Below are 27,732 nucleotides of genomic sequence, written 5' to 3' on the forward strand. Positions count from 1 at the left end.
AAACCTGCGTGCCTTGAGCTGCAGAATCCTTCACTGTGCGTGGGACACACCTGTGCTATAACGGCTTGGCTCGATTCATTGTGGGGAGGGGGGAGGGGCAGGTGAAACCAGTTCAAACCCTGCCTCAGGGTCCTCAAGAAGGCACGTTATCCATAGTTCTGAGTGGTAGAGTTTTTGGAGTGGAAGAGGTGAAGGGTATACAGATAAGTAACCCCAGATTCCCTTGCTGTGGCATGTATTGTCCTGTCAGCCTCTGTTCTAGATAGAGCTGTTTCAGTCGTTAGCAATGGGGCTATGTAGTTGATGGCCTCTAGTAACCAAAGACCACCAGGTCCTGAACTAGTGAGTCCAGTCTCGTTACTGCAGAGAACTACTTCCCATTGTTCCAGCTGTAAATTTACTGTGCTCCATCCTAAAAACGAATTCTGTTCCTGTCTCCACTGCTCGCTGGGGGGAAGCTGTTCCAGGCCATCACTCAGATTCACAGGAGTTTAGGGCTGGAAGGGACTTCATGAGATCATCCGGTCTAGCCCCCCTGCTCTGGGCAGGAAAGACTGCTAGGGTCAAATAACCTCAGCAAGGTGTGCATCCAGTTTCCTTTTGAAGATCTCCAGGGTAGGTGGCAGCACCACCCCTGCTGGGAATCTATTCCAGAGTCTGATATATAAAAACCTTCTTTGAAGATCTACTTTCAGTTTATTCACAGCCAATTTAGATCCATTTGTTCTTGCAGAGATATCCTTGGTTATTGTAGAAAAGCTGGTTTGGAAGGGACTTCAGGAGTTGTCTTGTTTGGTCCCCAGCAGAGATGTAAGATTTGCTGCTCCACCCTGGACAGTTGCCTCCCCAGCTTCTTTGAGGAAACCTCTCGGGATGGAGATTTCAATAGCTTCCATCTTCCCTAGGTTCCAGTAGATCCTCTGCTTCTCTCCCCCCTACACCAGTTGTCTGTAGAGTTATTTTTGTCCCTGTCCCATCTAGCTTTGCTGCTAGGCTAAATGCAGTCCCTATCTTATAGATGGGGATAATGAAGCACAGAGTGGGTGGGCCATGGATCTTCTCACGGTCAGAGCCAGAGATATGCCTTGTTTCCTAGCACTAGATCCCAGCATGTGGTTGATTCGCGTACCTAAGTGATGCCTTCCTTGGTCCTTAACCAGGCTTCTTACTAATAAGGAAGTCTGTGGGGAGCTACCATGCATTATAGGGGAGTGGTGTGCGTATTAAATCACCTGGTGAAACATTAACAGGTGAGGCCTATGGGAGAGGTGTGACAGGTGCAATCACTTCTCACTGTATGTGGCTTTGCTTTGCAGCCCCCAGTGTGTTTTGGGACCTTCGCACCTGGTTTTTAACACCAAAATTAGTGTTCAGAGGTTCAGTGTCTTTAGAAGCTAGGAACTTTTGTGCTTTACAGCTGGCTTTTGAACCACCCAAGAGCTGCCATGAGGGATCTGCAGCAAGCAGGCCATGAGAATGGGGCACTTAAATTTGTTGTTGCCTGTTTGATAGGAGACCAGGCTCTAGGGGAGAGGAGTAGCTGGTTGAGAGGGAGTCTTACTGCTGAAAGGGGTCAGATTATCTTTTGGGGATAAGTTAGTTTTCAGCTCCCTGTATTCACTTCTGCTTGGTTCCTGGTATCTGGTAAAACAGTCTTATATCTACTATATATTATTCTGCTGCAGACACTTTAGAGCTGTTGGATTTGCGGTTTGGGATCTGCAGAGACATGTGGGACTGGAGGCGGGGGGCCTGGTCTGAGACAATAGAGGAAAGACTGAGCCCGTGCCTAGGTAGTCTCAGGCAGACCCTGTTTTGAATGCACTTTCATGTTTATTATGTTTGTAAGTAAGTCTGGGTGCTCCTGATGTCTGCCCCAGCTTTCCTGCCTCTGTCTGGGGAGGGATCATGTTGGTGGGGGTCCCAGGTACCGCAGCTGGAGGTATGGCCATGCTGACCCTCTAGGCATGGTCCAGGCAAGGTGCTGCCTGTATGGTGGCCCAAGGCAGAACAGCACTGACAGCAGAAAGAGGATAGAGAACAGGCCCAGAAGCAGGCGTCTGTGGGGAAGATGGGCCCATGGGTGATCCAACAAGGCACCCAGGGCAGAGACAAGCCTGTGTAAAGAGAAACATGGACTGCTGTTAGAAGAGGAGCCACTACTTCTCTGTTCCTTCTGTGAGCTGCTTTGAGTCTTCTCACAAATTCAGGAAAATACCCTTGAGCAAAAAACAAGTCTGCTTGTAAGCCTTTTGAAAGGTGAGCTTACATGAGCCAAGCCAGGGCGCAGAGTCTCCCCCTCTACCGTTCCCTTCTGATCAGCTCTGCAGCAAGGTCAATTTAAACAGTGTTTCTGGGATGTGTTTGCCTGTGCTCCAGTTGGTACTCAAGCTGGCTGCAACACCTCCAACAGCAGCAGCGTGGGACAGCAGGCCTGATCATGATCACACAGCTGGTGTCCCTGGTGGACTCGTACAGTCTGTGTTGCCACATCTGCTGCTGGTACCCAAGCAAATGTACATAGGGCTAACTTTGCAGCAGTCCCACTTCCTGGACTGTGCAGCTGGACCAGGCTAGATTTGCCTTTGGCTCAGCAGAAGAGGGTAATAATTTATTTTTATTCAGGCTTGACTTAAATCCTTTGTAAACTATCTTAGTTTGCTTTAAACCAGGCTTACATCTGTGTGACCTAAAGTTGTTTTTAAGAGCTAGTGTGACATAAGCACATCCTGGCTATGGACTGCATCTCTTTATATTAAGCTGATTTAGGAATTGCACCTTGAAATCAGCATGACTTTTTCCCTCATGTTGATCAACCCCTGGGCCCGAGTTGGTTTTACATGGCCAAACTCACCACTTTCTTGTACCACTCTTAGAAACCTCTGCCACCAACTACGTGGTGTTCTGCTGAGTGACCACAGGAGGTGCACAGGCAAGTGGAAGTGGGACCAGTTTGCAGGTTTGTGACCAGACAAAACTCTAGACAGGTATCTTACCTTAGAGCTAATACTCCCAACCAGCAGTTCCATGGCTCTGTCTGTCTGCTGGGAACAAGTAGATTCTGTACTGGTGCATGGTCCTCTAGGACTGTTCCAGGCCTACTGGAAAAGATACATGAGGATTTGACTGCTGGGACTATTGCAGTAGTGCTGAATATTCAAACAAGCACTGTGCAAGGGAGCACTAGAGGCTGCATACTGTTGAGGGGAAGGGGATAGGTTGTGTCTAGTTGGGAGGGTTAGGGACATTTGCTGCACTGAAGGGACCTGGAAATGCTTTGCCGTCTCAGAGACCCATGTCACTTTCACTGCCTCTGAATCCTGAGGGTTTGAGCCAGATCCATAGAGGTCAGTGGCCATATGGTTATGCTGGCTGGGATATGTCTGCTCTCAACTATAGTTAAAAGCTGTGAAGATAATCTTGACCTCTTTTAATGGTGGGTGAGGTGATGGTAAATGCCTTACCGAGGCAGCAGTGGCGAGTCAAAGGTGCGCTTACCTCTCGACTGGTCTGGACGCAATGGTTCCGGCATGCCCAGTTTCCTGACAGGTGCTGTTTACCACCTTAAACAACAAAGTGCAGTGAGGACCAGTGAAGGATAGTTGTTTGTGTGCTTCTGTTCGTGCTCATAGACAACAGTGGAAGGACAAGGATGCACTTGAGTTCAAGAACACCTAGTAATTTAAGTCAGTAGGGGTTGGGGAGAAGCCTTGCTCTATTTTCAGCAGAAAGCTGCTAACTTGCTTTTGGTTGGCAAAGCTTTTCCAGACAATTAATTTAGACCTGAAGTAAAAAGGGAATACGTTTTCCCATTGGAAACAGGAGTGGCTTGTGGGACTGAGTGCTCCAAGATCTGATGGAAGCAGAGCAGTTTTTTTTTTAAGAGACTGGGCATTTATGTGGATAAATAGAGCATCCCATGTCTTAAGAGGATTGTAAAAATGGTGCAAGCTTGTTTCCCTGTCAGGTGCTCAGTTATTACACTATCAGTCCCCTTGTGGCAAGGAAGGGCTGCTATTCCCCACATACAGTGGAGTAATGGAGGCCCAGAAAGACTTGAAGCATCAGAGGAAGTCTGTGGTGTAGTAGAGATTTGAATCCAGTTCTTCTTTGTCCTAGGAGAGGGCTCTTAAGTGCTCAGTAACCCACATAGCTAGTTTGGAATGGATAGAAGCCTTCAGCAGCACAGCAGATTTCTAATTAACAGGAACACTGTAGGGTTTCTGTCTGGTGTTAAAGGCAAGATGCTGGGGTGTTTTTGGAGCTGTTTGAGCTGATCGGTGATGAGTCTGGACCATGCCTGTTTCAGTTGTCTGCTTTTCCCTGGGAAGGAGGGCATGCATCAGCTACCCCCAGTTCAAAGTTTGCCACTTACTTTATGTTAAAGCCCTGTTCAACTGCTGATCTCTAAACCAGCTCAGAGTTCTCTCTCACCCTTATCCGTATCTGTAAGGTATGGAATCACTGCATCCACCCTAGAGGTGGTGAAATGGGTAGAGAAGTGGCTTGTATGTGAATCCAGTGAATTGGCATCAAACTGAGGAGTCCTGAACCGTGTCTGTGACACACAGCAGACCAGGGAGGGAATAACAGATAGGGAAGGGGGCAAAAAAGAGAGCAGCGAAGTGGGCAAGGGAAGGGGATTGAAGTGGCACTTGAAGAGGGTGCAGAGCTAATTTGTAACATGCCTGCCAAAAAGGTTGCCCTCCACTGGATTAAGCTATGCTGGGGAGTTACCCAACCAAAAAAAAAAGCTAGTTTAAATGCAAGAAGCTTTAAAAACATCTCTTCTCCGAATGTGAAAGTGGTCTGTTGGTAACATCAATTTGTTCTTACAGGGAAAATGTATATTGGTGGGGTGAGGAGGGGGGCTGCATCCCATCTTATAATGGGGTCTATTAAGATAAACAGGTGCCTTACGGTAAATGCTCAGCACAGCAGTACTTGAGAGGCAGACACACACATTACTAGAGGCCCTGCATTTTTTCTTCCTCCACTAGAGAACAATTTTCTCTTGATAAAGTACAAGGATCCTCTCAGCCCATTTAGAGCCTTCATGGGCTGGTGGGAAGCAGCTTTTATCAGAGAAGGGGTAATGGGCAAGCACAATAGAGGGAATTAGCCCACTGAGGGGAGACAGCAAGATTTCCATTGGTGGTGGGTAGATGAGGGCCAGTTAAAAATCAAGAAGCTCTTTAACTTAATTACCATCTATCTGCTGCTCGCGTGAGCATCCTCACCCTGGCCCACCTTGTCATATGATGTCTTGCGTAATCATGGCAGACTTTAGGTACTTGCATTAAGATTGACATGGAGTTCAGGCAAAAGGCTTTTTATCATTTGGAACCATTTGTAGTGGTGCTAATGCAGCTTTCTTCAACAGGAGCAGCTCTGCTGTAGAGGCAGCTCCTGACATTGCTGGTATCCTTACCCTTACATTCTTTATAAGTGAAGGGAACATAGCACGTTTGAGAAGACAAGTCAAACAAGCCTCATTAGTGTCAAATGTGCAAAAAAAGTGCCCCAGCATAGATGCACGTCTGCTACCTATAAAACCTAGTAGTCATTCCTTGGAAGAGGTTTCAAAACCATTAGTCACTAAATGAAAATGTTGGTCTTAGTCACTCTGGTCTCTATTTTCTGATCTGTAAAAATAGGAGTACTACACCTTTCTCTGCCTGCCTCCAGTTATTTCAGTCCTCAGCTCTGAGGCAAAGCTGGTCTTTTATGGTGTGCAGATATGGCACCCACTGGGTCCTGTATATGCTATCACAATACCACCAATATATCACCTTACCTCTCCCCTTGGTGTTTTGAATATTTCTGTCAAGGAGGTGTGACAGAAGCCAACACTAATAATACAAGTTGTCTATGGGAATCTATTAGTCAAGCATCAGTCGGTCTCAGCAGGACAGTTAGTCGCTAATACGCCTCCTTGTTGGGGGTTCATTATTGCCACAAGCGTTCACCACAATCAATTTTCCTGCCGTTAATGTGCCCCTGCTGACACTGCTGGCGCCGCTTTGTAATTAAGCATAGACTGGAGTTATCAGAGATCTAATGGGTCTTTGCAATGCTGAGAAGCGGGGGTGGGGAGCAGTGTAGAGGAAGAGGGGCAGAATCTGAAGGGCTCTAGTATTTGAAGCAAATGGCCAGATCTTGAGCTGGTCTGAAGCTGTAGGCTGTCAATGTCTTCAGCAGTTATGGAGAGATGCCTGTGTTCTGGAGTCTGAAGCCATCTTGTTTATGGGATGATAACATATAAAGTACTGGATTGGGAGCTGGCTCCTGCCAAAGCTGCAACCCAGATGAGATCAGGCTAATGATGTTACCCTGCATTTGCACTACAAAAGCTGCCTGGATGTAGCCCAAATCCCACTTTTCCCAAGCCAGTGGGGACTTGGCACTGTACCTGTTCAGGGTGAGGAAGTACATGGGCCTCTGTAGGACTCTTCTCTTTTCTGGTCCCCTGGGCTAGTTCAACTTGCTTCTCCCCACCATGCTTATGAGATTCTTCCCTTGCTGGGAAGATCTGTTCTCTTCTCTCCTCTCTGCTAGATGGGAAAGAAAGGAGATTATTGCAGCCTTGCCTTGATTTCCTAACTGCCAATCAGTGCTAGGCACTATACATGCAAAAGCAGAGAGTTTCTCTCCCAGCAACTTACCTCCAAACCAACAAGACAAAGGGTAGGATGGGAAACCAAGCCACGATGAAGGCAGAAGGAACTTTACCAAGGTCATCTAACAGGTTGGTTGTGGAGCCAGGCATAGAATCCTGGTGTCCTTGCTGCCAATCTTGTCCCCACCCTCTGTTGGATTGTGCTGTCTGTTTGAAGGTTAAAACCACCCTGTCCTGGCAGAAAATTACTTGAAGGCTCATAAACACCCAGATGTTATGTGATTTCAAAGAGATCACAAATGCCCTCAGCTCTGGAGTAATCGCACAGCATTGTCTGAGCATGAAGTTTGATTTGAGAACATTCAGGTAGCTGGAGTAGCTGGGCAAGTTTATAACCATTTGTTACTCTTATTGCCTAGAAGCTGGAGTGGGGACCACTGGGCATGCACATGCATGTGCATGCCCAATGGCAAATGGTGAAGCAGAGAATGTTTGTCAGCTCCCACACAAGCAGGAAGGAAATGTGAACAGAGCTGCGGTCCCACTTGCAGCACAGCTTTCTGCCTTGTGTCAGAGAGAAGACTCCTGTCACTGGCTGTGTTGCAAGCACCACTGAGCTGCCAGGGCTTTGGGAAACATGCAGTGCTGGTTCTGTTTAATGCCACTGCTGAAGCTTGCCTTAAAAGTATTTGCTGCTTGAATGATAGTCCTCCCAGGAGAATTGAGCTGCTAGGGTCTTCTCAGACAGGGTGTCTGTCTAGCTCTGGAACAGGACCAGTCTAGATTACTGAGGCCATTCCCCCACTGTTGCTGGCAACCACTTCATGTAACCTCTTTGTAAAACTAATCATACATACTCCATGGTAAAGCTAGGAGTATTTTTTTTGTTTTTCCTCTTACTGAGACTGTGGTTAGGGGGAAGCTATTCCACAAACTCACAACTCCTGAGGCTTACCATAGCCATTATACATGCTCCATAAAATGTATCAGCTAAGTTTAGCACAGCCAGTAGCATGATACTCAGTGGCAATTGTTCAGCAATACTGGTACTGAGTATTATTCAACAATACTCAGTCAGTACTGGCTGGTCTCCGTTAGCTATAGGGCTCTAAGGCCGTGGCTGTGAGCATAGACTATCAGAGCAGGGTACAGGGCCCAGGGCAAATCAGCCTGTGTGGGGCCCCACCCTTGAATGCAAGGAAGCCGGTGGCAGATTCGGCAATGGGATGGGGGGTGGTGGTGGCGGCAAGTGGCTGGACGCACTGATTTCAGTGATGGGAGATGGTGTGCTGAGCAGCCGTACATGGAGCCAGTGGCAGTGCTGTGCCACTCTGCCCAGCTCTGCAGGGCCCCCCAAAGCACAGGGCCCAGGGCAGTTGCCCCTATTCACTACCCCTTAGGGACAGGCCTGGCTGTGAGTGACTTGGGAAGATTAATGCTAGTATGGAAAGGTGGTATGCTGACTTCCAGCCCAAGACATTTCTCTAAGCCACTGACCTCCAACCTACAGCTTGTGGGAAGAACTACAGGATATCAAGTTAAAATCCCCTCTCCTTGTCAGGAGATAGTGTGGAAGAACAATGTACCACACCAAAAATGGGAGCAGAAGGCCACCAGGACCTACCAGCCAGCACAAGGGAAAGATATTCTGTTGCAGGTAGGAGTGAGCAAGTAAACAAACAAACAAACCTGAGTTGATTTCTCAAAAGTCTCTTCCTTGTACAGAATGAAAAGGGATTTAAGGTGCTGTGGGTGGAACAAGATACAATGGACAAAAACCCACAAAAGAAAGGATTTCTGTGGCTGGGACAGGAGTGCGATTAAAATCATAGTCCTATATATGGCTCTAGTATGATGCTGTCCACATTGCATGTTATTTTCTCGGTATTGTGGATTGGCCAGCAAAGGTTAGGAATCCCTGCCATCAGCCAAAAAGCTCTGGAGGCAAGAGCTCCTCTGAACTGCAGGATTTCAGATGTAAATGCATAGCCTGCAAGTAGTACTAGGAAGGCCAGGAGGATGTGGGGGAGGTGAAGGAAGGAGGGCTTATCTCCTGCACCCCTCATGTTAGTACCTGTCAGACCCCTCTGGGGTCAGTTGCTTCTGATCTTCATGAGACTGTAGTTTGGCTTCCCACAGGGTGTTCCACTGAGGCAAGCTAAGGGTTCCCAGCAGCTTTGCTTTGGTGCCTTTGGTTTCTTCTAGATCCTGGTGGGGTGGAGTGAAAGTGACTAACACACGTGCATGCATGCATGCACACATGCCTCTGAATTTGTGGGGCCAACATCTGAGAGAACAAATGCATCCAAGGATTAAGTGTGCCCAGTTGTTCAGCTCTGTCAAGCTCCCTGTGAGCATGGGTCACTGCTCAATAATCCACAGAAAGAGAAAACTTCCTAAATTTGTGCATAGAATAAAGAGAGCTCAGGAGTCTTGTCATTCAAGACTACACCACTGTAATCACTAGACTACTCTTCTTCCCATGCTCTTAACTAGAACACATTTCCCTTCACAGGAGGGACTGGGAGCCAGTTCTGACCCCTGGATCTCCCCCCACACACACCTGCCCCAACCTCATTCTAATCTCTACCTTCCACTCTGGCAGAAATAGAGATCCCAATGGTCTCTGATGACCAGGAGACTTTGGGATTACATCTCCCCTAAAAAAAAAAGAGACATCAAGTACCTCCAGGAGTATTCTATCTCCCATTACAGTGCTGGGGGACCAGGGTTAGCACCAGCTTTGGAGGGAACACACCCTACTCTGTCCTGGCTCTACTCTTTACAGCCTGTGTCTACAAATACCATTCTGGGGCACAGGGTCAGCACCGATTTGGGAAAAAATGTCCCCTACTGAGCTCTTTGTTAGTTGTTCAGGATGCAAATCATGGGGGCTTCTTGAAAGTATCTTGCCCAGTTCTCCATTTACTTTTGAGAGCTCTCTCTGATCTTTATCTACCCCAGCAGCCAGCCAGCAGGATGTCAGCCCAAGACACCATGTTCGCAGGTCATGGTGGCAATCTGTCCACTTGGTCACACAGTTACGTAAAAGATCAGAAGGCTGGATCACTGCTTCTCTACCCACGTAGGTCTTCCACACTCACCTGTTCCTCTGCTACGGCCATGGAATCTACTAGGTCCATCTCTGTGCTCTTCTTGACAGGTGACAGGGTCAACACATGAGCTCCTGAGCTTGGCAGCATCCCACACAGCGGGCTGGGGAGGTAAGCTTCATCAGTCCCCATCTGCTGTGGGTGAAGTGGCATAGAGAAGTCATTTATTTATATACAGCTTGGCACCATGCCCCACAATCCTGAATCCCATTCCTTAACAACTATTCTCCCTGGGGATTTGTGCTTCTAAACTATAGGTCCTCCGGAGTTAAAGTAGTGAAGGCTGCAAATGCTCATTTGCCTTTTCTCAAGTGTTTGGAGATCTATGGATTAAAGTCCCATGCAGAACAGATATTACTGGTTCTCGTATGGACGCACAGGGCATTTTTTACCATGGGAAAATGATTTTGAGTAGAATAGGGAGTCACCTAACATGGTTCTTTCATTAAATATTGCGTCTCCCAACACCATGCTAAGGCACTCCAGGATTTCTGATGCATTAGGAAAAATGTGCCTTGTGCTTTGTGGTTCTCCCCATCTATGGAGAAACACAATTATTTCTTCCCTGAGAGATTCTGAAATGTCTATGTCTGAGCAGTAGGCAGAGCAAAATGCAGTGACAGTAGAATTGGAGTTAGTAAGCTTTGTATGTGTATACCAAGGTGATATGCAAAGGAGGTTTCAGGTAGATGCTTCCCTTACAGTCATTCACCAGGGCTTAGCTTTGCACTTGGTGCTCAGAATCTCACTTAGGTCTTTAATTGATTGTAATAAATAAACCCTAGGATAAGAGTGCTTTGTGAATGCTAATTGCTTAAGCCTAATGAGATGGGGAACAGATAGATAGGATCACTTTACTTGCCAGTGAAATACAATCACCTAGATGGTGTTACAGGTATTTGTTTAGAAAAGTTTGGTTCAGCAGAGAAGTGCTGCTGACTCTGGGGTAGACTATTACAGCTGTGTAACAGGCATGGAAGGCTGCTCTACAGTTAACAGAGTACAGATGAAGGAGCCCAAGAAGGTAAATCTCATTTGGATCGGAAACCACATAGGAGTTTGAGGAAGGCAGGGAGGACTGGTTCAGGGTTAACAACCTGACTCCTCTTAGAAGTGCCCTGCAGCAGCATGTGAGCATGGGGTCAGGACTGATCTAGAAGGGAGTATACTCCTTGTGATAGGGCCCAGCCCTAGCAAGCTGGAAACCCAAGGTAAATTGGGTTTTGTTAAGCCCACAAAGGAACCTAACTGTACTCCTACCTGTTGAATTTCCTCTATCTCCATGCAGAGAGGCTGTACAGGGATCCAATTTGCATAACCCTTGACACTGGCTTTCACTTTATCCAGAAACTCCTTTGGCAGCCTGCAAAAAAACAGTCAGATATCCATCCTCTTCTGCACTACACTTACGTTTAAAGCCTAAATATACAACCTAAGCTCAGTACCTAACAAATAGGAACTACCAGGCTGCCTCAGGCCAGCTTGCCTACTGTCCCCTCTCCAGAAGTGTCTGGTCCTAGATAGTTTAAAGCAGTGAGGGACAACCTTTTTTGATAGGTGTGCCACAAATTAAGCCCCATGCCCTCCCTGGATGTCACTCCAGTCTCCTTCCCCTGCCACATCTGCTGCTGTCCCTCTTGCCCTCTCCCCAAGTTGTTGCCTATGTCAAACATAACATGTGTGCTGTAGGTTCCCCTGTCCTCTCCCCCGTTTGAAAGGTACAGGAAACCTCATAGCAGGACAGTCTGCCTTTTAAAAGAGTCTCATCTCTGATAAGTAGGGCTTAAAATGAGATTAATGCCCGAAGCAGGAGATAGCCTCTCTTCCCAAACCCTTTTGGCATTCACTAGTTAACTTGGGCAGACAGGTGGTTAGGAGGGTCACACTGAAGTCAGACAGAAGGTAGGGCAGAGGGGCACCTTATAGATGCACACACAGTTAGTATCTGACAAAGTAAACTACTGTTTATGATAGCTGATGCCTCTCCAAATTAGTCTTTAAAAGGTACCACTCTGCCCTGCCTTCTGTCAGGAAATACTTGTTACCCACATAATTTATCTAGTCCCTCTTTGAATGTTATTAAACCCTGGGTCTCAGCACCACCTCCTGGCATGGAGTCCCACCAGAGGACCCAAATGCAGGAAGATTTATAACTGGATCTTAGTTTTATAAACATAATCATCTCCCCCCCCACCCCCATGCTTCCTAACCTTGCCTTTCTGAGGGTGAAGACAAACATAATTATACGGATAACAGATTATATTGGCAGTGTCCTGCAGTTATAAAAAGTATAGCAAAACTGCTGTAGCTATCCCTGATTCATTCAGGCCTTCATTACTTTGAGTCTCTTGCCAATATCCCCCTCCTCACCGCCCCCCCCAGCTATTGATATATTGTTTTTAAAAGGAACATTTTTAGTGTCTGAGATCAAATTAGCCAAATCAGATCCAAATCTATTTGAATCATTCAAAAACCGTATGTGGCCCAGCTACTGGCAAGTATCTTCCTCCCCAGCCTGGGGCTTCAGATGCCTGCCAAAGGATTTGGAATTACTCTACATGGTAGGACCATTCCCAGCAGGTCAAGGGAAGTAATTATTTCACAGTGGTGAGGCCACATCTGGAGTACTGTATTCAGTTTTGCGCCGCCCCCCCCCGCCCCCCACACACAATTGCCTATTCATCACTTGATCAGGTAAAGCAATTGTGCTGTATGTAAAAAGCAATTTTCCTCCCAGGCCTCCAACCATATTTGTGTTTTTTCTCTGCCTCAACATTTTTTTTTTTTTTAAATGAAGACAGCATAATTGGATACAAGACTCTGGCTTTAGTCTTGCCATCAGCATGGAATCCAGTCCGGGGATTTCAGCACTGAGCCTTTAACTTGTAAAGGGACTGGATAACAATTAAATGAATCCTGAGGTGATGGAAAAGCCACCCCTAGCCCTCAGCAAGTTGTTTCTATGGTTAAATTATGCATCTTATTTTTAGTTTGTGTTTTCTTGTGTCAGCTTCCAGCTGGTGGATTGTGAGCAATCCAATCTGTGCCTCCGAGTATGTGTATGTCAGTTCTTATAAAGCAGATACAAAGCTAGATTAGATGGGTTAGTTTATGGCTCAGGGAATAAGCCAAGTGTTCATCTGCCTGGGGTCTCCTTCTGACTAAGATACTCTAGGACTGTTTGTGGCTTCTTCTAAAGCAGCTGGCAGCAACTGCTATAGGAGCTCTGACCCAGCCTGGTATTCCCATGCTGTACATCCAGGGTTTGCCATAGGCCTAAAGGTGAGAGAAAAAAAACAAAACAAACAAACAACACAACACCAGAAGCAGAACACTGTTTGAGAACTGAAGGCCCAAATGCTCCAAATGTAAGGCTGCAGGTGTCTGGCTGTACAGCATGCACTGAAGTAGGGTAGAAACATGGCCCTGACTGGAAGCAAAATTCCCACTGACCTGGATTGATCTCAGTTCAGGGACAGGATTGCTGGCTTGGGCCTGTCTTCTTTGAGAGCTGCTCTCTGTAATGTGGATGCCCTCTATAGGAATATACTCTAACAAAGAATAGCTGGGGCACAAGATGATCCTAGCTACATCCCTTTCTCACCTATTCATTCTTCTGCCTGCCCTTGCCATGTGACCATTCCACCTGACCCCCCAGCATGCTACTTACACAGCCGAGTCATTGTAGGTGTGGCACAGCTGGTCCTGCAGCCTATTTATTTCCAGTCTCTGCTCCTGTGGAAAAAAGAGACAAGGTTCCCAGTGGATTGACAGGTGATGGCTTTGTTCTATATAGCCCCATATCACCAGGGGCTGTTACAGTAAGCCAAAGGCCCAGTTCAGTTGTTTGCATTTTGTTTAAAAAAAAAAAAGTCAGCCCTGACCCAATAAAGTCTGTCCTCAGCACAAATGCCCCATTAGGCTGGCATGGTTAAAGCACAGCAGGTTTCTGCAGCCCATGGCATGCAAAGAAGTGATGTGACCAGCATCATATCCAGCCATCTTTGATTCCCCAGCCCAAAACAGTCAGGTACAGCTTGGTTTACTGGAAGCAGCCTTCAGCACATAGAACAAGAGTTCAATGTCTAGAGCAAGGGTTCAAACCTCCCCTTAAATGCTAATGCTCTGTCACTGTGTTGCTTGTACAATAAACAGGCATTTTTGCCTACTTGCAAGACCGGCAGCTCTACAAAAGCTCTTTGTGGACAGTATATAGGCTTAGCATATAGTCAGTGTTCCAGCTCTACTCCCAGCTTCTGGCATGGGAAGACACTGGAAGTGTGGTTTGAGTGCACCACTATGGATAAAGTAAAGGTAACTTTGGGGAGTGGGCAGAGGTGAAAGTCAGAAGGTGCCCCAGGGGACTATAGGGAGCATTTTATTAAACTTACAGCAGTCTCTAACTTGTATCAGGGCTCTTGCATGCTGCTCCAGGGGCATGGAGACGGCTTACAGTCCACCTTACCTTGTCCCAGCCCCACATGCAGATCTGGAATAACTGAGATGGGGCACAAAAGAACTCCCTTTAACTGCTGACTCTGACAGCTGCCACTCTTCCACTGTTAGTGGCCTCTTTCCCCCTTGCACCTTAGAGCAGCACTGGCTAAATAAACGAAGTCAAAAATGTAGTTCAGTGTGGGTTCTTGTCTTCAAGTGGCTGAGGTCCAAGAGGTTTAAGTCCACACTGCTCTGTCAGAGGATTTTAATTACTTATATTGCAGGTAGTGGAGAATCATGCATTTAGATTCTCAGCTCAAAGATTCAGGGCCTGCCAATTGTCCAACCCTCTTGAAGCCATTCACAGCATAGTTTGGTCTCTTTCAACACCACAGGCTGTTGACTGGTATTCAAAGAGACCTATAGCTCAGCCTAAGATCCTGAGATAAGCTCAGAGAAACATCTCTCACTCAGGTAGAATGATTAACACAGGCATGAAGAAGAACCAAGGCAGGAGTGCTTTGGAGGGTCAGTGTCCATTACCTGCACCACCATCCTGTACTCTTCCACAGTTGCCGCTAGCTCCTCAGCCCAGTTGGTTTTCTGCAAACACAGAAAAGTCAGAGAAAGCAACTAAAGTCATTACAGAGTAAAACTCATCTCACTCGTGATGGTTTAGTGACACCTGGTGGTATTGGCAGGACACAGCATGTCAAACAGGACAAAGGCTGGAATTCTGGTTTGGTTAGATGTTCTAGGTTTAAACACTAGAAAGGATCACCAATTCCGACCTCTGGAAAGCACATGTACCAGAGAATGCCTTCAAGTATTTTCTGCATCCCAATTATTTGTGCCCAATAATTAAATTATTTACTGCATTAAGAATGATCCACTGCAGGTCAGCAACCAATGGAATTAGTGACACAGACAGAACAGGAAATACAATACTAAAGCCACAGCAGCACACTTGCTCTTTGAAGTTATGTGCAAGTTGCTCACCTCAGTAAGGGCAGCATCTTTGCAGGAGATGAGACTTTCATATTCGCAGAGCTGAGACTGGAGAGAGGAAAAGAAGAGGTCTTAACAGCATCTGATCTCTTCCCGGTGCTTGGTTCTTAGCTCTTCCTCAAATATCTTGACAAGCTTTATACTCATTGTAAAACTGGGATAGTTTCTGACTCACTTTCTCACTGGGGCTTTAAGATTTGACAAGGAGGGAAACATGGACACGTAGAAAGGATTTGGTCCTTCCAGGTCACAGCATAAGCCAGTGACAGTCAGGAATGAAATCCAGGAGTTCTGACATCCCACTCAGCTGCTTTAAGCCTCCAGACTTGCAGTTCCAAACTTTAGATCAATGGACTGAAGTGCCATTCCTCAGAATTTCACCCACTTCTATCAAATTTGATTGAAAAAGGTTAATTTCACAGACCATCTACTATGGCTTTGTAGCCCCAGCAGCCTGTGGGCCAGTTTGGGGACCATAGTTCTACATAACTGGCTCTCCTACAAATGCAAGTAGCCAAAAAAAAAAAAAAAATCTAAATGCCCATCCCACAAGGAAATCACAGGGGACTGAAATTTCCACTCCATCTGGACCCACAATGAAAAGTAGGATTAATTTCACAAAAAAATTCCACTAACCTGTTCTGACTTATTTCTACTTTTATGCTTTAAAATATAGTATCACACAGTAATTAAAAAAAAAAAAAAAAAGGTTTTCATCAGAATGTGCTGATTTTATTGAAATTCTTGACAAGAAAACACTTATTTGGTCCACCTGACATTTTTTTAATTGCAAAAACATTTATAATAAGGGACCTTTTAGCCAATTCCACCTGCCAAGTAGGAGGATAGATCTCTTTATAGCAAAAAACAACCTCATGACAGCAATACAGGCTGTATGTATTCAGCACTGCTGCAAATCAAATAATTAGTGTCTGGTGTGAAGACACCATGCAGGCCTCTGTGGTTTTTACCTTCAGCTCAGCTTTCTCAGTGACCAGCACTTCAATTTTCTGTCTCTTTCCCTCTCTGTCTGTGATGAGCTTTCTGTTCTATGAAGCAGCCACAAAAGATGTTTAATATTAATAAACCATACCAAACAGACATGGGAAGAACATGATTAACTGTTCAAAAGGCTCTGCCACCAATGAATGCAGACACTGCTGCAATGAGTATGTAGCAACACTACACCCTAAGTTAACACAGGAAGTGAAAATTAATTTCACATGCATTTGAAATTGTAGGAAAAACTAATTGGTCTAATAAAAAGATACTGGATTTACCCAAAGAACCTGGTCTGCCTTTGTCCTTAGACCAACATGCTACAGCCTACGCCCCAGAAAAAGCTAAAGGCACTTAAATGCAATTGAGCCTCTGGAGGATGATCAGGAGACTGAACTTAGTAAAGTCTCTTCGGATGAAAGATGCAGACCACAACCAGCCAGGACCTTGATTTTACACTTTGGTTGCAAAATAGCAGATCCAACTGCTTTACAGTTACAGAAGTTTCTGGTGTCAGCACAGATGAAGACAGGAGAGTGCCCCTATTGAACTCTCTGCCCCACATCACCAGGTGTGTGCTAACAGACTGTGGTGTTTAACTTTTTCTTTGGTAAACTAACTAGATTGTAGTACACTGCACGGCAGTATTTCCAGACCTAGAATTATTCTTGTAGCAATTTCCTGAATTCTTCCCCAATTCATTATGGCCTCTGAGGGGAGTGGGGTCTTGCTGTCACCCACTCCAATTCTGGCAGCGTCTTTGCTGCTTTTCAGTGGTTGTGCTTTAAGCATGGGATTCTGAATTTACCCACTGATGCTCCTATCCAATATTATTCTTCAAGACATCCTCACCTCCTCTTGAAGGTCATCCACTTGTACAGAGAGAGACTGCTGTTCCTTTTCCTATGAAAAAGGGGAACGAATGGGGAGATGTTGAGGGGTGGGGACCCTTGGTCCAGGCTGCTGTATTAGGCGTCATCAACTCCATATATTTATTCTCATGCCTCCCTGAAATCCCAGCACAAGAGGACACAGGCTCTGCAGCAGCTGCGCTGAGATGACAAGCCATTCACAGCTACAGCAGATGGGGAACTAGTAAAGAGCCAGGGGTTTTAAAAAAAAGAAAAGGCACATTCAGTGCTGGCCAAGAGTGCCATCTTAAAAGAAAAACAGGGTTGGGAAGGGACCTCTTGAGGTCATTTCATCCAACCCCCTGCTCAAGGAGTGATCCAAACTATTCCAGAAAAAATGTTTATCTAACCTGAACTTAAACACTTCTTGCAACAAAGATCCCACATAACCTCTCTTTCAGCACTTCACTTCACTCAGAGTTCTTGCTAATATCTAACCTAGATCTCTTTAGCTGCATGGTTCCTATGGTGGGTTAAGGAGGCAATGATTAGTGACTAGAAAGAGTGTGTGTTACACACCCACACACCTTTTTTTTTTTTTTTGGGGGGGGGGGGGAGGGGTAAAAAAAAAAAAAAGATCTCCTTAGCTGCAATTTATTGGCAACCCAGTTGCTACTTGTCCTGTCTCCTGTACATATAGAGAACAATTGATTGCCATCTTCTCTATAGAAGCTCATTTTGCATTTGAAGACTGTTTATCCCTCAGAATGGTGATAGTATGGGCAGCCAGGAGGGAAAAGTTCTCCTTTGCACATGGGTGTGCTATGCCCCCTGCTGATGTTCATTCATACCAGTTGAGAACCTAAGAACGCAGTGTAAATCACAGTTGAAATGGATGTAGCTCCACCAATTTAGTTCATCCAAGAATCAGGCTCTAGATGTTAGGGACCATGGTTTTTAGTTTAGTACCAGATGCAATTGTAGTTCTGTAACGCACCGGTTCATCTCATTGGGAGTGATGCTGAGACTTCACCAACTCATGACACGAGACAAGAGGTTGATTTCTCCTGATCACTTTCAGAGCCTCCCTCCCCCCACCTCAGTTTTCTTCCAAGAGAATGCAAAGCAGTTTGTTCTTTTGGGTGGATACATGATTGTAGCCTTGCTAGTAGCCAGATAGAGTCTCAACAGGACTCCTTACATGGCTTATCCAGTCAAACAGTAAAGTCAGTTGCAGTTGCCTGGGGTTTTTGTCTGCATCCTGGCTGTCAGCTCTTTCCTCCTCTTCCCCCGCCAAACTCACTCCTCCTAGCGCTGGGACAGAACCCAGGATTCACATGTCTACTCTACTACTATCCATATAATAAAACAGGCCAGGTGCTCAAAACCAGTAGGCAGGGAAAAATCTGCTAAACTAAAGCACCTACCAGCTGCCGAGCTTGGGTGTGAAGTCTACCGTTTTCCTCTTCTAGCCTTTTTTCAATAGCCTTCAGGTCTTCTAGCTCATTAGCCATGTACTTGGCTTGTTCCAGTGCCTGCTGCATACTATCAAGGACAGCAGCTGGTGAGATGGTGCAGTACCTCAGGGCTTCTTAATTAGCAAGGTCAAGGGGAACTGACTGGGCAATTATAGTAAAGAAACAAGTCTCACAAAATAAAATAGGTCCTGAATGCACTAGAATGTTTTGTCCCTGCAGCTCTTATTGGCTTACAGTCGCTGACACTTTTCCTGCTGGAGCATGTCCACACCTGGCTGCTTGTACCATTACAGCATGTGTCCCCTGTGAGCGGCTGTGTTGGCAAGACATGGATAGGAGCCAGAGCTGCCAACATTGCTGTATCACTGCACCACATCCACGCTGGCATTGCACCACACTGAAGCTAGTGCTGACAGAATACAGAACACCATCCCACTGAGTGCCCCAGACTGCTCCCTGCCCCATGATACCCACTATGGCAAGAGTCAAGGAGCCAGCCCCGACTAAAGGGAGGGGTCACCTTCTTGAGTCTCTCTATTCCATTCCCTGCCACAGCTGGGACTGTCTTCCATCCCTCCACTTTACCCTCTTAGCTGTCCCTTCAGCTCAGAGATCTCTTCAGTAAGCCGGGAATTGATCTCCTCAGCTGACTCAATGGTCCTCTGCAACTTGGCATTCTCCACAGCCAGCTTCTTGTTGCTGCACTCTAGGTCTTCAATAATGCTTGCAAGAGTCACAGCCTCTTCCCTAGACCAGCAGAAAGGAAGAAGGAGCTGTCAGCAGGGAGATCTGTGATCATGAGCCACTTTCACATCTCGTCTCATAGTAAGCAGTCCAATGCTGTAGAAAGTACTCTTAGCTAAGTATCAGGTTCCTTTCAGGCCTAGTCACTACATTGAGAGTCCCAGCCTCAACAATCTATTCCATCATAGAATGCCAGTGAAAGAACAGCTTGAATCCAGCTGCTCAACATCCTGTTCAGAGGCACAGAGAGGGAAAGGGACCAATGCCAGGTCCCACAACAAACCAGTGTCAATGTAAGGAGATGACCCAGAAGTCCTGAATCCTAGGGTTCCCAGAAGCACTGCCCCTCTGAATCCAAGTCTCTGGAAAGTTTCTGTGAAATTAAGTTTATAGTATTTAAGCCCAGAAAGGACTATTATATTTTCTTGCCTGAACTCCCATGTAGCACATGCCCTTACATTTCACCCAGTTACACCTATATTGGACTTGTGTTTTGCCAATGCATCTCTTCAAGAAAGGTATCCAGTTTGGACCTGAAGACAGCAAGACAGGGAATCTCCTACATCCCCTGGGAATCTGTTCCCCTAGCCTGAGAGGATCCTAACTATTCATATGTAGTAAAATATCTGGAAATATACAAAGGTCCAAGCCTACTGTGATTTTCTGTGGCAGAAGATTCCATACAAATGTTCCAGTCCTCCTTTGACAATAAATTAGTACTTACAAGTTCCTGGTGTTGAAGTCCCTGCCATAGCCCTCTAACTGAGCAGCACTACCTGCTGCCTTCCTCTTTTTCCCTAAAAAGGGGATAGAGATCAATTTTAGGGGTGTGGCTTTGCAGTGGCTTTCTGGTCCCCATCCACTTTGCTGCCACAAATAAGTGGGGCATTACCAGGAAAGTAAACACTGGCAGGGATTTAACAAATAGCTCCTGTTTACTAGGCAGGTGGGGGGAGGGGTGGGGAAACAACTGGTCTTGAAGGTTAGACGCAACTTATTTCTGAAAAACCAGTGAACTAATGACAAGGCCCATGGAGAGGGATCATGCCACTCAGAACAGACTTCTAAACAGCTTTAATGTAGGGCATGGGGAAAGATGCTACATCTGTGTTTCCCCAATCCTGGAGTTAGCCAGACACCACTCTGACTCTCCACATAAGACAGAGCTGCCTGGGGGAGTACTTTGGTATGTGCCTGGCTGCTCATAGGCCCTTGGAAGTGTTACAGTAGATGGAAACAGCTAGAATATAGAGGTATTTTCATCATGCCTCCTTCAACCCACCCATGTTTCCTATGCTAAAAACCTGTTATCTATATTACCTACATCCCCATCCTCTCTCTCTTTCACTTGATCTTATACTGCATCCATCACTATAGATGTTCACCTAACCTGAGCATCTAAGATTACTAAAAAGTTATAACAGGGAGTCAGGACTCAGGTTCCATTTCCATCATTGGGACCCCCCTGCCCCAACATTGGGAGAAACTTCCAGATCACCAGTTAAACTTGGTTTCTTTCCATTTTGCAGAAGCCCAGAATCTGTCCCCTGTAGTCTGAGCCACAGACTTCCTCACTCACACAAACCAACATAATCAAATGCCACCCCTTGCCCTTCTACACTAATCATGTTCTGTCTAATCCAGACCCGGAAGGAAGAGAGAGGCAGCAATTGATCTTTCTATATTAGCAAATGCTCAGAAGGCACTAAGATACTGCAGCTGTGGGGTGAGAGGGGAAGAGGAAAGCTGTTCTGTGAGTGTATTTCAAAACCCATGAGAATTCTGGGTACCCTTGGCATAATGAACGAAGAGAAAGGCCTTATTTCCCAAGGCTGCATTAAAAAACTATCTATATTTAGCACTAAATACACCATCCTTCTTTTTTTCTTTCCCTTTTATCCCTTTCAGCACAAGCACCTACCAGATGGTAACAGGCAAATATTGTCCACAAAGTTGTCTTGCTCTTTGGTGCACTCTAATCCCCTGGAACATAAATTAATAGTCATCATTCCTGCTTTATTGCTGTGTCCATGAAATGGATCACCACATGCTCTGGCTGTATTGGATGACCTTTCTTTATTCACCATCTGCCTCTAATAAGCAAAAGGATGGAATGAGTTCTCTCAGTTCACTAGGAGGTTTTGCAATAAAGTTGCTTAATCAGTTGCGTGTCAACAGGGGGAAACATTCAGATCTGAGGGATGCAGACAAAAGAGGAAGGCCACCCATGTCGTCCTAGATATAGCTGCAATATCAAAAGCCAGGATAAGATCACATTCTGCATTTCATCTTGTTTTTATTAGAAGGGAATGGAGCTGATTTGGGAACCTTTTTTTGTGAAAGCCTAAAATGGACAGATGACAAAGGTATTCAGAGTATTGGACACAGATTCTGTAGCAGTCTGACCCAGGGATTACAGTAAAGGGACTCCTAGATTCTATTCCTACCTTTGTAAATTAAGTCAGGTGATTAGACCAAGGGACTGAAAGTGAGGACTCCTGGGTTCTACTCTCAGCTCTTGGAGGCAATACAGATAAGTAGGAGAAAGAAAGACTCTGAGGTTCTGTTCCTGTGATTTTTTTTGGTTGAGGAAAGCAAGAGTGGGCCTGGGAGCCAGGACTCCTGGGGTGTTCTAGTCTAAGCTCTTTCCAAATGTGTTGCCTAGGAAGTTAGAACAGACAGGGATACAAGGCAAAACTAGATTCCCACCTACTAACTGTATGACTTTAACAACCTAGTTTTAAGAGGCTTCCAAAAGGTAGATAGGCACCCAAAGATGTACAGGAATTTTTCAGAAGTGCCTGGATACCTAATGCCTGTTGGGTTTGTTTTGTTAAACAGACATCTTTGAAAATCCTACTAGGCAGCCCTTCTGCATTTTAGGCATCTAAATAGCTTTGTGTATTGTCTATTGCCTCTCTGTGCCTCAGTTTTCCACCCTTGCCAAAAGGAGTGGTGATTAAGCTATGCGAGTTCTTAAAGCAGCTTCTAATGACCACTGACCCATCCTGTCGACAGTCTGAGATCCAATCCTTCATGACAGCATGAAAAGTTGGCAGATCCACAGCAACACCCCTTTCTTCTGGGTCCAGCATCTTATAAAGAGCTTGCAGTCTCCCTTCCTCACAGCTTTGGCCCGTCATGGCCTGCAGGTACTCAATAATCCGGAAAACAGGTACCTTTCCTGAAAGCAATGATCACAAACAGGCAACAAGCACATCCTTGGGCATTTCCCCTTCAATTTTTCCACCTGTAAAGCAGGGATAAGACCTCCTTTATCTCTGCCTAGTAGCTAGACTGTAAGTTCCCTGAGGCTAGCTCTGTGTTTTTAAAGTGCTTGGCATAATGGGATGTGGTCTCCGTACTACTGAATAAATAAGTAGTAGCAAAGATAATCATTTGTTTTATTTCTTTTATGCCTGCTTTCCTTCATAGTGAAGTTTGGCACTGTTAAACCTCTAGGGTAGCTACAAGGAAAGTTAAACTAAAATTAGAGAAGGATTTTTGACATAAGGCATCAGTGACCGTGCAGCAATTAGGTGCTAACAATAAAATAGCTTCTGGAATTACTGTATGATATAAAGCATTGACTACAAGACCTCTTCTGAAAGTTCACTCTTCAAGCCACATCAAAAAGGCTTGAAGAGCCAGCTCAAAAAAAGGGCCTTGTTTTCAGAACAGCTGAGTCCCCTCACTGATCTTTTGGCCTGTGTAATTTTTAATGCACAGGGATTAGGTTCTCTTGTAGTTGGTCCTGACAGAGAAACAAGCAATGCCTGTCTTGCCAGCATTCAAGAGTGCATTTTAGAGAGATTGCATATCCCAGAATGCAAGGGTCCACCTTGTTGCAAACAAAATACTGTTCAGCTCAAGATGGAGCATTGCATGCTGGAAGCTACAGCCCCTATCAAGGGTGTGAGCAACTTGTAACGTTCTGAACCCAGGAGCCAGTAATCTGTGCCCTTTCTCCACAGCAATATAGAACCTCTTCAGTAATGAGTTACTCTGAAATTTACCAGGCAGAGTCCTGTCCCTGTAATGTCAACTGAGCCATACTTGTGAATTCTTAAGAGTGTAGAAAAATCTCCAGCCTGATGATGCTAGATATTTTTAAAGGATTCCAGACATCAGAACGTGGGCTGTGAGTGGAAATGTGTAAGGCCAGGAGATGTGGGAGGGAGTGGGATTTGCCAAATTGGTCTCATCACAGAAAAGCTTTCAGATCTAAGAGCACTTGACTTTCCAGTACCACTAAAGCTCTTAGCCACAAAGTGCAAATTTCCAGTTGACGTTAGAAAAGCTTTCTACCTGTTTGTTCCGGATCACAGGCTTCAAAAGTGCAGTTGAGTACATGCTCCTCTGAGCAACGACCCCCACTCAGAATGTTGCTCTTGGTGCTGAGGACAAGGCTGTTCCATGACACTGGCAAGGAATAGGAGATTTACAGTTGCAGCAGGACAGACCATCTTTTGGTGAGGATAGCTTCTAAGTCAGATTACCTGCAAGCAGATCCTCCCTTTTGGGCTGTTCCTGTCATACTGTTATGGACTGTGGAATAGTGGGATACTTGGATAAATGTTTTATGAATACACTGTTAGGAACAATCCTGGTATGTTTGACAGCACAGAAAGGGGTAAAATGGTCCAAGACATAGTCTTTCCCCTGCTCCACCTTTTACAGTTACATGATTCACACACATGCACACACCTACACACCCTACAAAAAATCCATTTGTACTCAGGAATGTCACCAAGCCAAAATCAGCTTTTAGGCTATCCCAGCTCAATCTAGCTTAATTCTCCTGATTTTAAATTTAAATGTTCTGGAGTTATGCTCATGTATTGGCAGAGATCCTGGCTTACGAGGTCAAATTGCAGGGATTAAATCAGTAAAGAATTTAGCTTGCAGGGCCTATTATGTATAGCCAAAGTGGGCATGGCGTGTGTGTGTGTCTGTCTATACACAATATCTACCTATCCACCCATTGCCATAATACCTCCTCTTGTCTATCCTACAGCAATCATTGTGGTACCCAAATGCTATTTGGACTAACCCTCACAACCTGGAGTAACCAAGTGGGCATCCTTAGTAATAATATCCAAGTGGAACAGTTTGAATCCGAGGCCTGCGACAAAAGTGATGACTTCATCCATCTCTATGACTTGCTTAAGTTGCATCGGACTCCGCAAAAAACTGCCCTCAGCATTCCTTAAAATTTCAGGTAAGTCCCTTCAAGCAGCACTTAGAGGGTTTGAATGCAGAGGGCCTTGCCTTCTTTTCCAGCATCACAGCAAATGCAGTTCTCTTGTATGTTTTTGCCCTGGGGTGGGCACACGTAGCTTCACAGATTTCATAGACATTAGGGCTGGAAGGGACCTCGGGAGATCATCGAGTCCAGCCCCCTGCCCAAAGGGCAGGAAGTCAGCTGGGGTCATAGGATCCCAGCAAGATAAGCATCCATACCTAAAAGGCCCTTATCCTGCAATCAGGTCTGTGCTCCTGCAGCTCTGGTACAGATCTCAGTGCAGAAGGTAGTATGGCTGACAGATGGAGCACTTGGCTGAAGGCTTCCCTGTGCTTGAAATAATTTGTTGGTACTGAAACTTATCTAGTAGAAACAAGTGATACCAGTAAAATAATTTGTTTAATTCAGTTCTCCAAATGGAGTTAGCTATACTGCTAAGAACTTGATATATATTTTTTCTACAGCTTGCCAGTAGCACAGCTGTATTGGTTAAGGATGTGATTTCCACCTCTTTCCCCCCACATATTCTTGGCTAAACTTTTAGGTGAGTACAAAGATTTAGGTTCTGTCCCAGTCTCCACCACAGCCTTTCCTTGGGCAAGTCTGGTCTATCTTATTCTTTTGTCAGTGCTTAGATTGCAAGTTATCTGGGACAAGGGTTGTCTCTTACAATGTGCCTGTAAAACCTTATCTCACTGTCAATCATGTTTTCTAGAACCTTGTATAATAAATATGAAGTAACAGCAAAGTAATAATAATAGTTTAGTTCTCATATTGCAGTTTCAGAGTTATTTAATTTGATGGTAACATCACTCCCCCCCACCCCTGCTTTTTTTCAGGGTTTGAATGCCACTCTTTTTGTATCACTAACACAGCCTCCTAATAGTTCCAGAAAAGAAAGAAGTTGGTTTTGGTAGCAAAAGTTGGGGGCATTTAGCTCATGTGATAAGGGATGGGCAGGAACTATGAAATAAGTAAATCAGCTGTAAGCTTCTGCTAATGTTGTCAGCAAGGATATAGTTACAAAAAGTTGACGGTGAAAGAATCATGCTTCGCTTTCAGAGTCAAAAGAATGGTCCAGGTCTCATCTCTCAGCAGGGCAGATTCAGGCTATCTACAGATTCTGGCAAGACAGCATTGTTTTGATTAACCTTGAAAATGTGATCCCAGGGCTATGTTTGCAGCCATCAGGATTATGACATTAGCCTTGATTCACCAAAGCATTTAATTACCCACTGGAATTTTAAGTATAGCATTCATATGAAGAAGGCTGGAATGTAAAAGACTCAGATTCTAGTCCCTGCTCTGACATAGCTGTCCCAGATGACCCTAGTCCTTTCTTCTATGCCCCAGTTTCCTACTTGTAAAATAAGTAGGAAAGAGTTCTTACCCCCAGTAGCAAATAATGTGAAGCACTCAGATACTGCAATAATGATATCATAGAGCCCAGAAGAGCAGCACTGTACTTACTTCCTGATGATACAACCATGGACAATTCTGTGGACATCCCATCCTCTTCCGGCTTGAAAGACTGGCTCTCACTTAGGCTCACCAGCTGATGTGTTTCTCCACAGGAGCTGGCTTCATTTGAAAGCCACAAACAAGCCTCCTTTTGGAAGGAAAGCATGTCTTCTGATGCCATTTCACCACCTCATCTGACCTAGCCTTGAAAGAAACAGGCACCAAATTAAGAAATCTCTTGGAAATAGTTTTATTGACAAGCTGTCTTTACACATAGTAATCGAAATGTCTCTGATTTACATTCCAGTAGACTAACTGGCTTAAATGAGGGAATCAGAGGAGTAGCACCACTCTGCATATGAATGGACAGTCACTACCCTAAGGTAGTGGCTGCTCATTCACATTCAGGGAGGTGCTAGCTTCTCTGATTCCCACATAATTAACTACAGCTGGGGTATAGTTTACCACCAGGCCTATCTTGGGATTTCTCCCAGGATCTTGCACCTAACTCTAGCTCTCACTGACTTTCATGGCATGTCTCCTGATTTAAACCAAGGTCTCATATGTGGTCAAAATGAATACCCTTTAACCAATGTGGGAATGGGGGTGTCAGGAAAACAACAAAAAGGACACACACGGCTGATGGAGGGGTATTTAGAATATATAGATTATTTGGAAGGGATTTATTTAGGATGAGCAATTGTTTGTGGAGAACAAACAACACCCCAGATCAATGGAAGTTATCATGCTTATTGAAGAGGGAACTATTAGTCTACTGAATTATTTGGGAGCAGTAGTTAAAGCAAGTAGTAGCATACAAAATGAGGGAATTTTTTTTATGGGTGCTATGAAGGGCTGACTTACTTATTCCGGGGGTGCAATATGTAAGTTACATAGCCAGTTGAGATGGGGCTATAATAAACCAGGACAATTTAAATGATAATTTGCCACCCACCTGCTTATTTGGGAGAAGGGATGTGTTAGGAGTGGTTAGCTTGTTTGTAAAGTTAGTTGAGTGCTGGCCTATTTGGATACAAAAGCAGGGAAAACCTGTTATGGGGGGGGCCCTGATTTAATTAATGGGGTTATTTGGAGCCTGCTGGTTTATTTGAGAGGGGAGGGGTATTTGGGTCTGATCATTTTCCTGGCATTACTGTTATGTTGCTTTTTTGGCCTTTAGCACGTGGTGGGTGAGGTCAGCATCTGAACCCCCAGGCCTGAGAGCCTGGGACATGTGCATAGATGCCAGCCTGGATATGGGGAGTATTTGAGCCTCCACATGGGATGCTGGCCCAGTTGAAAATATATGGCGCATGGATACTTAAATATATGGTTACTGAGATCTGCTTATCTGGAACTGGAGTTTTATTTGCTGTGGGATTTGGACTGAGCCAGGAATTAAATTACTGTATAGCACAGAAGTCATAGGAAAGTCAACCCGGAAGGGACCTCCAATGGTCACCTAGTACAACCCTCTCTGCTTGAGGCAGGATCATCCCTGTCCAAGCCCTCCTGTATAAATCCAGACTCTAAATTGTGTAAAAATGCTCTCACCCCCGACTCAACACAAGACATAACGCCCTAACCTGCCACAAATGAAGCGGGGGAACCATGCAGCCAACGTGTTGCAGGGCACGCTGGAAGGATAGGTAGCTGATTCTTTGAGGAAGGGATATTGTTTTATGTTAGTGATTTACGGGGGAGTATGAAAGGGCGCTCTGGCGTGTGCGAAGAGATCGGCAGTTTTATCTGCGTTATTTAAAGTTACCCCAAAACT

At 45.3% G+C, this 27,732-nt stretch overlaps 1 protein-coding gene across 1 annotated transcript; it reads right to left on the reverse strand.

Annotated features, from left to right (window-relative positions):
• Window positions 1–94: 94 nt before the first annotated feature.
• Window positions 95–27,690, reverse strand: KASH5 (KASH domain containing 5). The gene is made up of 18 exons (XM_090049728.1): window positions 27,542–27,690; window positions 25,965–26,159; window positions 23,558–23,671; window positions 22,253–22,433; window positions 19,091–19,252; window positions 18,455–18,572; window positions 17,029–17,079; window positions 16,149–16,226; window positions 15,169–15,225; window positions 14,713–14,772; window positions 13,403–13,467; window positions 10,993–11,095; window positions 9,724–9,867; window positions 8,694–8,827; window positions 6,413–6,554; window positions 3,499–3,563; window positions 2,997–3,101; window positions 95–2,117 (listed from the first exon to the last, which is right to left on the reverse strand). The coding sequence occupies exons 2-18, from the start codon at window positions 26,134–26,136 to the stop codon at window positions 1,907–1,909; spliced, it is 1,962 nt and encodes a 653-aa protein (XP_089905854.1). The 5' UTR covers window positions 26,137–26,159; window positions 27,542–27,690; the 3' UTR covers window positions 95–1,906.
• Between the last annotated feature and the right edge of the window lie 42 nt (window positions 27,691–27,732).

This window comes from Crocodylus siamensis, chromosome 5 (genome assembly GCF_052110815.1).
Source record: "Crocodylus siamensis isolate JL-2025a chromosome 5, ASM5211081v1, whole genome shotgun sequence".
In the NCBI taxonomy this organism is placed as follows: Eukaryota; Metazoa; Chordata; order Crocodylia; family Crocodylidae; genus Crocodylus; species Crocodylus siamensis.

Bases quoted from the DNA above. Each gene is read 5' to 3' on its own strand.
- KASH5 (XM_090049728.1), bottom strand. From the start codon at position 26,136: ATGGCATCAGAAGACATGCTTTCCTTCCAAAAGGAGGCTTGTTTGTGG. The intron at 9,868-10,992 runs GTAGGAGTACAG...CTTCACCCACAG, and splicing joins AGATAGAGGAAATTCAACAG to CAGATGGGGACTGATGAAGC. The intron at 2,118-2,996 runs GTAAGATACCTG...CTCTTTACACAG, and splicing joins TTGGGAGTATTAGCTCTAAG to GCTTGTCTCTGCCCTGGGTG.